This window comes from Hyalella azteca, unplaced genomic scaffold (assembly GCF_000764305.2).
Source record: "Hyalella azteca isolate HAZT.00-mixed unplaced genomic scaffold, Hazt_2.0.2 contig3122, whole genome shotgun sequence".
Classification (NCBI taxonomy): Eukaryota; Metazoa; Arthropoda; class Malacostraca; order Amphipoda; family Hyalellidae; genus Hyalella; species Hyalella azteca.
In genome coordinates this window covers 439,599-454,102 of record NW_025933375.1, presented here as the reverse complement: position 1 = coordinate 454,102, position 14,504 = coordinate 439,599, and the positions used below count along the sequence as shown (strand labels likewise).

The 14,504-nt window shown below is 34.3% G+C and overlaps 1 protein-coding gene across 1 annotated transcript in view; it reads right to left on the bottom strand.

Annotated features, from left to right (window-relative positions):
* Positions 1-3,351: 3,351 nt before the first annotated feature.
* The window catches only part of LOC108674299 (basement membrane-specific heparan sulfate proteoglycan core protein), a 117,441-nt gene continuing 106,288 nt past the window's right edge, over positions 3,352-14,504 (bottom strand). Inside the window, exons 6-7 of the mRNA XM_047885789.1 lie at positions 4,739-4,855; positions 3,352-3,479 (exon numbers count right to left, since the gene is read on the bottom strand). Of these exons, the coding sequence (XP_047741745.1) occupies positions 3,352-3,479; positions 4,739-4,855 (245 nt within the window). The remainder of the gene's footprint in view (positions 3,480-4,738; positions 4,856-14,504) is intronic.

Genomic DNA, 14,504 nt, shown 5'->3' with positions numbered 1-14,504 from the left:
ACCCGTAGTACAAGGATAATACAATCGTATTATTACAGGTAATCATCTTATTATTGACACCTGCATTACAACCGGCCCCCGTATTACAACCGGCACCCGTATTTCAATAACGACCTGTTATTCACCGTCCGTATGGCATTGAACGTGCGCGAAAGGTTTAATCTCTCGCAACGAATTGTGCTGTCTTACCACGTCAAGATTTTTATTACCCAAAACTCCCGTTGTCGAATGCAGAAAGATATCGAAAATACTAAGGAATATTCTCGACCGATGAAAAAAAAATCCAGTCAAACATCACAGCAACAGATTATTGTCGAAATACGCTGCAAAAACTTAACAAATTTCTTACTGCTTGATTAGAGGGAGAAGTAAAATGCTACAAATGTAACATTAAACAAACTTGTAAGGTTACCCACCGAATTTGATAAAATCTATAAGATTAAACATTCTAAAACTTTTAATAAACGAATTTGAGAAAATCTATAACATTAAAAATTCTGAGACTTTCAATAAAAAGATTGAGACTTTTAATAGAAAGATTGAGACTTTTAATAAAAAGATTGAGACTTTTAATAAAAAGATTGAGACTTTTAATAAAAAGATTGAGACTTTTAATAAAAANGGACCAGATGGAATAGCTGCTGTCTCTTATACACATCTAGATGTGTATAAGAGACAGTGTTTATCTAGTGGTAATTATGCCGTAGTAGATCACAGTGTTTATCTAGTGGTAGTAAATCACAGTGTTTATCTAGTGGTAGTAAATCACAGTGTTTATCTAGTGGTGGTAAATCAGTGTTTATCTAGTGGTAGTAAATTATGCTGTAGTAAATCAGTGTTTAATCTAGTGGTAGTAAATTATGCTGTAGTAAATCAGTGTTTATCAAGTGCCTAGTGGTAGTAAATTAAGCCGTAGTAAATCAGTGTTTATCTAGTGCCTAGTGGTAGTAAATTATGCTGTAGTAAATCACAGTGTTTATCTAATGGCAGTAAATTATGCTGTAGTAAATCACAGTGCTTAATCTTGTGTTAGTAAATTATGCCGTAGTTGATCACAGTGTTTATCTAGTGGTAGTAAATTATGCTATAGAGTTTATAAATTTTTAATTAACTGTAGTAAATGCCATTTACTTGGCTAGAAATTTGAAATAGGCTAGAATTTTCAAGTTTCTAATATTAGAACTAAATCAACTAATAGCTAATAGAGAGTCCAACATAAAATTAGCAGCTTTGAAATTTAAGCCGTCGTAAAATTTAATAGTAGATATAAACAATCTTCCCTATTTGCTCATTATGGAATAGAAAAGATGTGAGGCTTCAGATGAAAATATCAAGCGTTATCACTTTCAGTTATTCGGATGTAACAATATCTTTCGTTAAAAGTGTTACAGAGAAGCATCGATCATGCATCTCATTCCTCTCTCGGTTTCAACTCGCATAAATGACAAGCGTATATAAATCAATTATAATTTTATTTCACGGAAATATTTTGAATTTGTAGTCCAGAATATTTTGTAGATAACAACAAGTTAGGTTTTTTAATTTTATTTAACATAATACTTCTAATTGTCAATCCACAAGATTTTGTAGATAACTTTAAGCTAGGCTTTTTAATCTTTCAACAACCAGCAGATACATTCGCACATTCATACATTAGCACATATAGGCACTCAATGTTCGTTAGCTTCTTTGCCGATGACCAGAGAGTTCGAGCCGAGCCAAAGCTTGACTATTATTCGAAAATATCGTCTTGAGACCTCAACATGAAGAACATTGATTTACCTTGCAGATGACCAGGGGCCACACTTTCAAAACTCGCTAAGTGAACGTAAGTACTTACGCTCTATTTTCTTGCCTATGATTGGTGGATTTTGCTTGAAAGGCCGTCAATGATTGGCTGATGAACTTACGATCTTTTACCTTTCTCTGAAAGTATAGGCCCAGGCTGCTAACTAATGACTGATGCTAGACAACTAAACATTTTCATAGGCAAGAGAGCGTGCAAAATTTGACAGCCAGGCAGTCAATGAACAACCAATGAAACAACTACACTAGACGTATTTATCCCGACATGCAAAATGACTGATAAAGAAATGTAGTAAGACAGTCCCAACCTGTATGAGCACTTGGGTATTTTTTCTCCGAGTATAATAACTCAACAGACAAGGAAATTTAACAATAATTTGCAAATGTGTTATCACTTTAACGAAATAATAACATTGTCATGTAGATAATCATGCTCCCCTTTAACGTTGCATATGACATAGGTTCTTATACCTCTCTGATGTAAGAAATATAACAGGAATAAATTGAAAATGCATGTAAATATTAAACTTCCGTCGACCTTGTAACGATTCCTACGCGAGTAACACACTCACTGAAAATTTTTTGTGCATTTATATGGATTTACATACACTATTATGCGCGGACACATAGCATATATCAATTGAAGTCAGAAATTCACTGCATAAATTCAAGTTAATAACAAATGTCATTCGTAAATTGGTAATAAGTTGATAGTTACAAATTTCAAGAAAACCAATAATTATGTGTGAAAAGCTCCTCTCTCCTGAAAAAGAAGCTAACTCCAGAAAAATTATTATATGAAGTAAAATTAAAATTCTTAAGTCTATCCTAAGCAAAGAATGACAGAACTTTTAAGGAACTTCAGAATGGCAACAAAGATAAAGTAATTTACTAAATTCATCGCTGCTGTTTTATATACAGCAGCATTTAAATACATCACAATAATTTGTGATGTTTAAATACAGCAGCGCAAATACATCACAATAAAATTTTATTACACTAATGATTCATTATGTTTATTTTAACTATTCCAAATACAGCAGCGAAAATACGTTACAATAAAATTTCATTATACGAATGATTCATTATGTTTATGTGTTAAATTGAACTCAATAGCGAACATACATCACAATAAAATTTTATTATACTAATGATTCATTATGTTTATGTGTTAAATTGAACTCAATAGCGAAAATACATCTAGATAAAATTTTATTATAATAATGATTCATTATGTTTATGTGTTAAATTGAACTCAATAGCGAAAATAAATCTAGATAAAATTTTATTATACTAATGAATGTTTATGTGTTATGTGTATATTATTCATTATGTTTATGTGTTAAATTGAACTCACATGGTAACTTCGAAATGGCAACAAAGCTAAAATAACGTACTAAATTCATAGCGGCTGTTCAAATATTCCAAATACAGCAGCGAAAATACATCACAATAAAATTTTATTATACTGTGTGTTATATTATACTGTGTTTATTTATTATACACTGTATTATCTGTTAAATCTAATTTAAATTTAAAACAAATTTAAAACTCACACTCTCTGAGCTTCTCGTCGGAGCCGTCTGAACACTGAGGTGTTCCATCACACGTGTTCCACGACGGCAGACACGTGTCGTCAGCCGTGCACGTGTGTTGACCAGGTAGACAACCGCCTAGTGTCAACATACGATAAATTACTATTTGCAAGCTAACAAAACTATTACTAGTGAACCTAAAATTTGCAATATTAAAATATAAAAGCTAAAGGCTAACAAACTACTACCAGTGAACCAAAAATTTATAGAATGAAAATTACAAATTAAAACTTAATAATATGCATATGAGTTATTAATAAAAAGTTTATTCTGTTCTAAGAGAATTAAAAAAAAACTTTCTTTAAGCTATTTGAATTTCCTTTATACTGCCTTTGCTACGATAATTTAGGTTTTATTGATAAAAATTAATTAAAAGTTAATAATATACATATCAACTAATAATAAAAAGTTTATACTGTTCTCAGCGAATTAAAAAAAATGTTCTTTAAGTAGTTTGAATTTCTTTTATACTACCTTTGCTACGATAAAGTTTAGGCTCTAAAGTTAATTAAAAGTTAATAATATACATAGCAACTTATAATAAATGTTAATTCTGTTCTAAACATTTTTTAAGCAATTTTACTTTCCTTTAAACTGCCTTTGCTACGATAAAGTTTAGGCTTTAAAGTTAAAAGTTAATAATATAAATATTAACTAATAATATTAAAATTACATATAATAAAAAATTTAAATATTCTCAGTAATTAAAAAAACGTTCTTTTAGCTATTATAATTTCCATTATATACTGCCTTTGCTACGAAAAAGTTTAGGCTTTAGAGTTACCAGTTAACTAAAATGTAATAATATATGTACATATCAACTAATAATGAATGTTAATTCTGTTCTAAACGTTCTTTGCGCAATTTGACTTTCCTTTATACTGGCTTTGCTACGATAATGTTCAGGATTTAAAGATAAAATTAATTAAAATGTTATAATATTCATATCAACTATAAATAAAAAGTTTATTCTGTTCCAAGTAACTAAAACTATAAATAAAAAGTTTATTCTGTTCTTAGTAAATTAAAAAAAAAGTTCTTTAAGCTATTTGACTTTTAAAAACGTTCTTAAAGCGATTTGACTTTCCTTTAACCCTTTAAGCCCTGGTGTGACGAATTCGTCGCACATTAAACTGCTTTTGATACGATAAAGTTTAGGCTTCAAAGTTAAAAGTTAATAATAAACATATAAACTAATAATAAAAAGTTTATTCCGTTCTCAGATATTTAAAAAAAAACGTTCTCTAAGCTATTGTACTTTTAAAAACGTTCTTTAAGCTATTTGACTTTCTTTTATACTGGCTTTGCTACGATAAAATTCAGATCCAATATCTCACCACAAACGCTGGGAGCCTCGTCGGAGCTGTCGAGACACTCTGGCTTGCCATCACACTTGTAGTAGTCTTGTATACACACCCCGTCGCTGCTGCACTTAAACTCGTCGCTAGAGCATCCTGGTATGGTGGACACGTACGCACTATTAGAAAAATATAACTCAGTACTCACAGCAGTGAGTGACAGAGAGCGCATTTTCTCGTCGACGAAAACTTGAGGTCACGGACAGACGGACAGACAGACAGACGGACATGGCGAGCACAATAGTGCATTTATTCAATAAATGAGAAAATGTGCTAAAAACAGTGAAAAAAACGGTCCCACTGGCATTCTAGTGGCCGGTCGACCCGTGAAAATAAACTGTTTCGCCGTTTTTATCAGATGTTTTACGGATTTCTGTTGTTAAATTGGAATAAAAACGGTGAAACGGTGTTTCTTTTCACGTGCCGACCATTCCACTGAAACGCCGGTAATACCGTTAACGGTCATTTTTCTAACTCATTAAAAGGAGCTGTAGTAAGCAAAGGGAGAATATCTTAACAGATTTGAATGCATGTATTTCATGATGTGCGTTTACACATCAAAAATATTAGCCTTCTAATAGCTCAACAAAAATATCAAATATACAAAAAAACTTAAAATTACTTTCTAAAAATTGCGGAAGATTGAACTAGTAATTCAGTGACGACAAATGAAGCCATGCCAGTCTAGAATCATTCAAACACGTAAAGCAATGAATTCAGGTCAAGAAATGGCCTTAAGTTTGTGCGTGGTTAGAACACAAGAGATCAATAGTAAATAAAGTTCTAGTTAAATGATATATATCACTAATGAAGAACATCATTAATTATGAGGTCAAATCACGTACATCAGCGTGCGCGTGAACGAGAAGAATTTCCGCTACCAAGCTACAGATTAGTCAGTCACATTGATCATTAAACATTAATTAACCACATGAATTGCCCTAAATTATTAGTCACAGTAACCAGGAACTTAAAAGCAAAGAAAACAGCCAGAATATTAACCATTTCTTAAGAATGAAAACGTTTCGGAGTCCAGCTCCGATCTACGGATTTTAGAATCCCTGTACATTTTTAAACAGAAACCTGGTTTAAATGCAGCCTTCAGCCCCTATCCCCTTGAAATTGTAAATAGATAGGCCTGTCTCCTTATGTGTATTTGTTTTTATTTTGTCAATTTACGTTTTTATCTTCGATGTGAATTTACTTTTCTAATTGATTCTTATTTTCTTATAGGTTTTGAACTTTTGAACTGACGATGGAGCTGGACTCCGAAACGTTTTCATTCTTAAGAAATGGTTAATATTCTGGCTGTTTTCTTTGCTTTTAAGTTCCTGGTAAACTTGCGACTTAAGCAATGTAGTCACAGTAATCGTTATAAATTAAACAGTAATAGTATTCATAATAAAATAACCAGTTACACAAATTATTCTAAATTAATCAATTTCATTAACAATTGTAGAAAGTACGGATATACACGTATTTAAATTGCGGAATACATCACGATCATTAGGATGATCGTGATGATCACTTCAAGCTAGGTATTGGAAATAAATATTATCTGTCAGTTCATCAGCGCTATGAAGGTTATGCGAGAACACAAAACAAAGAAATGCATTTCGTTATGAAAACAACAAAAAAATCAAAATGAAAGTCCACATTGAAAAATAAAAATTATAAACAGCGCCAAGTCAACACAAATATTTTTTTTTCACTAATTTGAAGCATTAACACTTGTATTTGAAGCATTAACATTTCACTAATTTGAAGCATTAACAACACTTAATAACACTTCAGTTTTAACCTCGTTTATCAGACATCAGAAAATCATTGGATGGAAGCATGCGATCATTTTTGGCGACTTATTTGCTCTTCCTGGAGTCGTTACGAAGAATTTTCGATCACAGGAGCAGGGATAATGTTGTGTAAAACTTGAACAAGTCAGGTATTGTCGAGCGGCTTCGAATGAAGTCATTACCAGAGAGGCTGATTATTTTCACGTAACGAAGAAGGCAAATACGAATATGAATGACGGAACAGACATGGAATTAGAACACCAAACGAGCGAATCATTCAATAAAGCGGAAATAATATCACTTACTTAAAGTGTCAATAAGTAAAACATAGACAAATGTAGCGCGGTATTAGAACATGTAATTACTTGGTGGGCAGCAAATGTGTAAAATTAGACAACGAAGAACCCAGTGAAAATATACAGTCGCGGCAGCTTCTGATTTGGATTACCAGAAGCTGGGGCGACTCTAAATTTCGTTAGGGTAGGAGTTCTTCCCAGTGAAAATTTACAGTCGCGGCAGCTTCTGATTTGGATTACCAAAAGCTCGGGCGACTCTAAATTTTGTTAGGGAAGGAGTTCTTCCCAGTGAAAATATACAGACGCGGCAGCTTCTGATTCGGATTACCAGAAGCCGGGGCGACTCTAAATTTTGTTAGGGAAGGCGCTGCCGACAATGTGAACGCGCTGCCAGACTCACGACTACAAAGACTGTAAGATTCATCACTGTAGTCGGAGCAGTGGAAGATACCATCACACACGAGGGAGGGGGGCAGGCATTCCCCTCCAGGGTAGCAGGAAATTGAGGGAGGGACACACGGAGCTGCAATATGTGTTCACTATTTAATTGACTCATTTTAAATAAATGCGGGCATGCGCAGCGCACAGTCCATTGTTCAGATTTCAATGTCTCCAGGTTATAATTTTAGCTGATGGCTGCAGCGTGTGCGGTGTTGGTTGCTGATGTTCCTGGTTTAAGTAGAGTATAAGGCTGTGGGATCGAGGGCTCTAATTAAGTAAGGTTGAGGGATCGAGGGCTCTAATTAAGTAAGGTTGTGGGATCGAGGGCTCTAATTAAGTAAGGTTGGGAGTTCGAGGGCTCTAATTAAGTAAGGTTGAGGGATCGAGGGCTCTAATTAAGTAAGGTTGGGAGTTCGAGAGCTCTAATTAAGGTTGTGGGATCGAGGGCTCTAATTAAGTAAGGTGTGGGATCGAGGGCTCTAATTAAATTTACGAGGAAAATCATGGAAACACACGCGTAGAAGGTAGACTGCGATATGAAATCTAAGAAAGAGTAACGAAATTATATGCGCAATTTCAATTACGACACTAACTAATCTAGAAAAAAATAAATACCACAGTTGGCAAACTGATTCTTAGACGAAACACTACGACCTATTACAAGATATATAATAATAAAAACGAAACACAAAAGACGAAATACATCACACAAGAACACAGCAGCAAGGTTTCACACCCGGGGCCATACTTTCAAAACTCACTCAGTGAACGTAAGTACTTACGCTCTATTTTCTTGTCTATGGTTGGTGGATTTGGCTTGAAAGGCCGTCAATGATTGGCGGATGAACTTACGATCTCTTAAATTTTTTTTAAAGTTTTGAAATCTGCCTCTTTACCTTATTTGCAGCAGGTGTTTGTTCAATGAATTATAGTGAAATTTGTCATGAAAGTATTTGACAACTGCCTCTTTACCTTATTTTTCAGCAGGTGTTTGTTCAATGAATTATAGTGAAATTGGTCATGAAAGTATTTGTCAACTGCCACGTTGGGTTTAGTCGTAGTCCGTTAATAGTTTACTTTAAGGTCCTGAATAATAAGCGGTAGCTATTTAACTCTTTACCTTATTTGCAGCAGGTGTTTGTTCAATACATTATTGTGAAATTGGTCATGAAAGATATTGTCAACTGCCACGTTGGGTTTAGTTGTAGTCCGTTATTAGTTTAGTTTACTTGAAGGTCCTGACTAATAAGCGGTAGCTATTGAACTCTTTACCTCATTTGCAGCAGGTGTTTGTTCAATGAATTGTAGTGAAATTTGTCATGAAAGTATTTGACAACTGCCTCTTTACCTCATTTGCAGCAGGTGTTTGTTCAATGAATTATAGTGAAATTTGTCATGAAAGTATTTGACAACTGCCTCTTTACCTTATTTGCAGCAGGTGTTTGTTCAATGAATTATTGTGAAATTTGTCATGAAAGTATTTGACAACTGCCTCTTTACCTTATTTGCAGCAGGTGTTTGTTCAATACATTATAGTGAAATTGGGCATGAAAGTATATGACAACTGCCTCTTTACCTTATTTGCAGCAGGTATTTGTTCAATGAATTATTGTGAAATTGGGCATGAAAGTATTTGACAACTGCCACGTGAGTTAGTTGTAGTCAGTTAATAGTTTAGTTTACTTGAAGATCCTGACTAATAAGCGGTAGCTATTTAACTCTTTACCTTATTTGCAGCAGGTATTTGTTCAATGAATTATAGTGAAATTAGTCATGAAAGTATTTGACAACTGCCACGTGAGTTAGTTGTAGTCCGTTAATAGTTTAGTTTACTTGAAGGTCCTGACTAATAAGCGGTAGCTATTGAACTCTTTACCTTATTTACAGCAGGTGTTTGTTCAATGAATTATAGTGAAATTGGTCATGAAAGTATTTGACAACTGCCTCTTTACCTTATTTTTAGCAGGTATTTGTTCAATGAATTATTGTGAAATTGGTCAAGGAAAGTATTTGTCAACTGCCTCTTTACCTTATTTGCAGCAGGTGTTTGTTCAATGAATTATTGTGAAATTGGGCAAGGAAAGTATTTGTCAACTGCCTCTTTACCTTATTTGCAGCAGGTATTTGTTCAATGAATTATTGTGAAATTGGGCATGAAAGTTATTGTCAACTGCCACGTTGGGTTTAGTTGCAGTCCAATAATAGTTTACTTGAAGGTCCTGATTATCCTCGAATGAACGTAAGCGAGGAAATAAGCTTATGTCACAGGAACAAAACTCGATCACATATGAAAACATCGTAAATTTGTTCAAAGATTGATAATGAATGGCATCAAATTCAAAAGTCAAAAGTTAAACATTACTACTAAATTATTATACAACGTGCTATATCGTCGCAAAACGTTAAATATCGCCAAATAAATCATTTGCTGTTGTATGATCATGAATAATAAAAATCGTTTACATTATTAATACGTGAGTGGAACAGTGCGTCTATTTCCGTGTTTAGATAAACCAACGCTTATCGTCCCAAAATCTGAATAATTTTTTAAAAAATTGTTTTAATAGAAATTATTTCTCGATCAAGATATTCCCTAGCTCTAGTACCGTGAACTTGGGAAACAACATTTCTGCAGGCGTGGAGGCATTTAAATAAATTGGTTTATTGTAAGAATAGTTCAATAGTCCTGCTCGGGACGAGAAATTACGATCTCATCCCAAGTATATAGAACATCCTTAAAAATCCTTTAAATAATATAAATGGTAAGTACAGAGGTTGTTTTATTACAATCGAGGTAATTTGAGAATCATAGAGCATCTATTGGAAATATAGGCTAATCTCGGGCCAAGGTGACAAATCGGGAGAGGAAATAAAACAGATATGAATTCGGAGAGTTCAACATCAATCATAATTACCTTAACATCCATCACTAGGAAAAAACAGACAAATTGACATCGGCTTTGCCAAGATTAACTCCCCACCACAAGCACACCACATTTGATGTATGGCAACAAATTTTTGGTATTTGTTAACGAATTCTCAATCAAGTCCAAGCGCCCAGCATATCACTCACGATCAACTTCACTCATTTTTGCAGGATATTCTATCGTAAAAAAAATTAGTACACGTCCGGCAAGATCCAAGGACACATTCTTAAAACCATTTCAATCAAAACCTCCGATTTCTCATAAGCGTTACAATCATTTAATTCATAATAAATCATAAATAGTGACTGGCGAATGACATCATGATGTCGTCTTGAGTGCATGGCACTTGGGGCCATATTTTCAAAATTCGCTAAGTGAACGTAAGTACTTACGCTCTAATTTCTTGTCTATGATTGATGGATTTTGCTTGAAAGGCCGTCAATGATTGGCTGACGAACTTACGATCTCATAACTTTTGTTTGAAAGTATATAGTGAACGTAAGTACTTACGCTCTATTTTCTTGTCTATACTATGGTTGGTGGATTTGGCTTGAAAGACCGTCAATGATTGGCTGACGAACTTACGATCTCATAACTTTTGTTTTGAAAGTATAGGTCTTGGACACGAACTTACCGCAGAACAAGTCGCCCTCGTCCGACCCATCGGCACAGTGCGCTGTACCGTCGCAGAAGAGCGTCTCAGGAAGACACATGCCATTGGAGCATTTTTCCTCGCCAGTATTACAAGCTGAGGCAAGAGCATGCAGTTTTATTAATGCGCACGTTCATTGTTAAAATTAATACAGTTTTATTAATGCGAACGTCCAGAGGTAAAATTAAATGTGATTTAAAAGGTAAAATTAAATGTGATTTAAAGCTTTTTTAGTGCATACTGATAAAGAAATAAGTGTACTCGTTAATGAGCGCGTTCAAAGGTAAAATTAAATGTGATTTAATGACTTTTTAATGCATACTGATTAAAATATAACTCTATTTACGTATTAATGAGGCAATGAGCAGGCCGTTTTGTTAATGAGCACGTTCAAAGGTAAAATTAAATGTGATTTAATGCCTTTTTAATGCATACTGATTAAAAAATAGCTCTATTTACGTATTAATGGTAATGTTAGTGAGGAAAACGGTATTCAAATTGAATTGAGTACAAAACACTGAACGTAATTAGTTGTATAAGCTGAGCCTAAACAGGTTTTCATGCACAAGCATTTAAAGTCGGTTAAACCGTAATTCCTGTCTTGTGACGATAATTACAATAGTAATGCTCCGCACACGGGTTACACGAAGAAATTTCTGCAGAATATCAGAGGTCCATAACATTATAAAGATTTATGATGGCTCTAGTTTGGCGATGGCAACGAGCGTCAAGTAGCTATCCACTACAATAACTTACGGCCGAATTATTGAAACTTGAGTAAGTCGCCCCCAGAATGATTTGAACAAACAATACGTGGTCGTTGTTAACGTTAAAAAAATATAACTCAGTACTCACTGCAGTGAGTGACAGAGAGCGCATTTTCTCGTCGACGAAAACGTGAAGTCACGGACGGACAGACAGACGGACGGACATGGCGAGCACAATAGTGCATTTTTTCCATAAATGAGAAATGCACTAAAAAGGCCAGTAAGAATCATTTACAACGAAAGTTGACATGTGCCAGGGTAAAATTAAAGAATTTCTATTTACTTATCAGTTTTGTCAGTTTTTACTTATCAGTTTATCAGTACTTATCAGCAGTTATCTATAAATAGAATAAAACTTATATAAACTATCGATTCAGTCTAATTGGATAAGTTATATTCATGATAAACAATGTATTAAATAATAGCAAAAAACGTACGGCAATTCTCTTCATCATCGCCATCAAGACAATTGACGTTTCCGTCACATTTCTGCTGGAGGTCAATACATCGCCCGCCGCGACATGTGTACCCCGCACAACCTGAAACCGAAGCTCTGGCGTGAGCTACCATCGAAGGGTGACTCAAATAAAATAATGCAAAGAGGTCGTATATTGTGCACAGAACAAAATTTCGAAGAGTGACTCAAATAAAATAATGCAGAGAGGTCGTATATTGTGCACAGAACAAAATTTCGAAGAGTGACTCAAATAAAATAATGCAAAGAGGTCGTATATTGTGCACAGAACAAAATTTCGAAGAGTGACTCGAATAAAATAATGCAAAGAGGTCGTATATTGTGAACAGAACAAAATTTCGAAGAGTGACCCAAATAAAATAATGCAGAGAGGTCGTATATTGTGCACAGATCAAAATTTCGAAGAGTGACTCAAATAAAATAATGCAGAGATGTCGTATATTGTGCACAGAACAAAATTTCGGAGAGTGACTCAAATAAAATAATGCAGAGAGGTTGTATATTGTAGACAGAACAAAATTTCGAAGAGTGACTCAAATAAAATAATGCAGAGAGGTCGTATATTGTGCACAGATCAAAATGTCGAAAAGTGACTCGAATAAAATAATGCAAAGAGGTGTCGAATATTGTGCACAGAACATAATGCTTGAGATCTTAATTTAAATCTGTGCAACGTAAATTAACTGGTGAGCTGTAAAGACGCTCATTATTATACATTACTTTTCATGTTGATTACTTGAAGTATGATTACTTGTCATTTGCGATCCAAGACATGCTGTCAACGTTAGCTTAAGAGTTAGCTGTTATTATAAGGAGTTATGAAAGTGAAGACAAACTAAATTCTTTGGGACAGGAATATATCAAGCTGTAGCATTAATACTGTTAATCTATTAAGGGATTAAACGGTAATAAATTAGAAGAGAATTAAGAAAATGTAAGTATATGCAAGAACCATTCATTAACTTGCGGCCCTAATGGTTACTTTGGAAGAAATTTTGGTCACGTGTAGCAACGCATTAAGCGAAATCAACACTTCAGCCATAACCTGATTCAATTCTGACCACATCATCGCTGTAAAAGAACTAAAAGTATTGGAATATTGAGAAGAAATTATTACGTATTATACCTAAAGGTTGATCGTGTAAGGGGTTACCGCAACCATGCACAACATCACTGTAAAATAACTACAACTATTGCAATATTGAGAAGAAACTATTACGTATTATCACTAAAGGCTGATCACGTAAGCGATTACAACCACAACATCACTGTAAAAGAACTGAAACTATTGGAATATTAAGAAGAAGCTATTACGTATTATCCCTAAGGGATCATCGTGTAAGCGGTTACCGTAACCACACCATCACTGTAAAAGAACTAAAACTATCGGAATATTGAGAAGAAACTATTAGGTAATATCCCTAAAGGTTGATACTATTGAGAAGAAACTATTAAGTATTATCCTTAAGGGTTGATCGTGTAAGGGGTTACCGCAGTTTTCCTCATCAGATTTGTCGTCGCAGTCGATGTTGCCATCGCAGATTTGTGACAGGCAGATAATGTAGCGTCCGTAGGGGCACGGATACTCTTCGTCGGACGGGCATATGTCAATGCGGTCTGTTCGATACGTGCGTCAAATAAACATACTTTAGAATAGATAAATAGAATAGAATAGAATAGAAGTGTCGGCATTGAAGAAATAGGCCTATGGCCTGTTGCCTATTCTTATAGAATAGAATAGAAGTGTCGGCATTGAAGAAATAGGCCCATGGCCTGTTGCCGATTCTTGAACTTTTCGTGACTAGATTCACAAGGGATCCGGAAACCGGCATAGGGTTTCACATTGAATGCGTTCAGACGTTATTTGAACGATTTTTTCATGGATCTGTCATATCAAATGAATTATTTATATTTTACGAAGCTAATTAGGTGAATCCATTCTCTATAATAAAATAAATTCGACTTGACTATGCTCCTAAGTACGGAACCCGAGCATTGATAGGGCTATCGGTCCAGGAAAAGAATAGACAAATTTAATTACAAATTACCTAACCAAATCATCACATGCCGGATGAAATAAAGCTTTGCTTATGATACAATTTAAAAAAACGCTTGTAACACGAATAGATGCAAGCATATGAAAAAAAGTTATTAAAAATATCGCTATCACCAGTGCTGTAAGCTCAAATTATTTTGGAAAACAAAATTAACGTGATTCTCATCATATCCAATATTCTAAAGCCGATACCATGAAAATAATAGATCAAACTATGCAATACAAATGTAATTAGTGTTAATATATATGCCAACCAGGAGCTAATATGTAGCATGCGAACAGTATGATTGTGTATGTCATTAATGTATATTGTACATGAAGTTTGTATTCTATCAGAC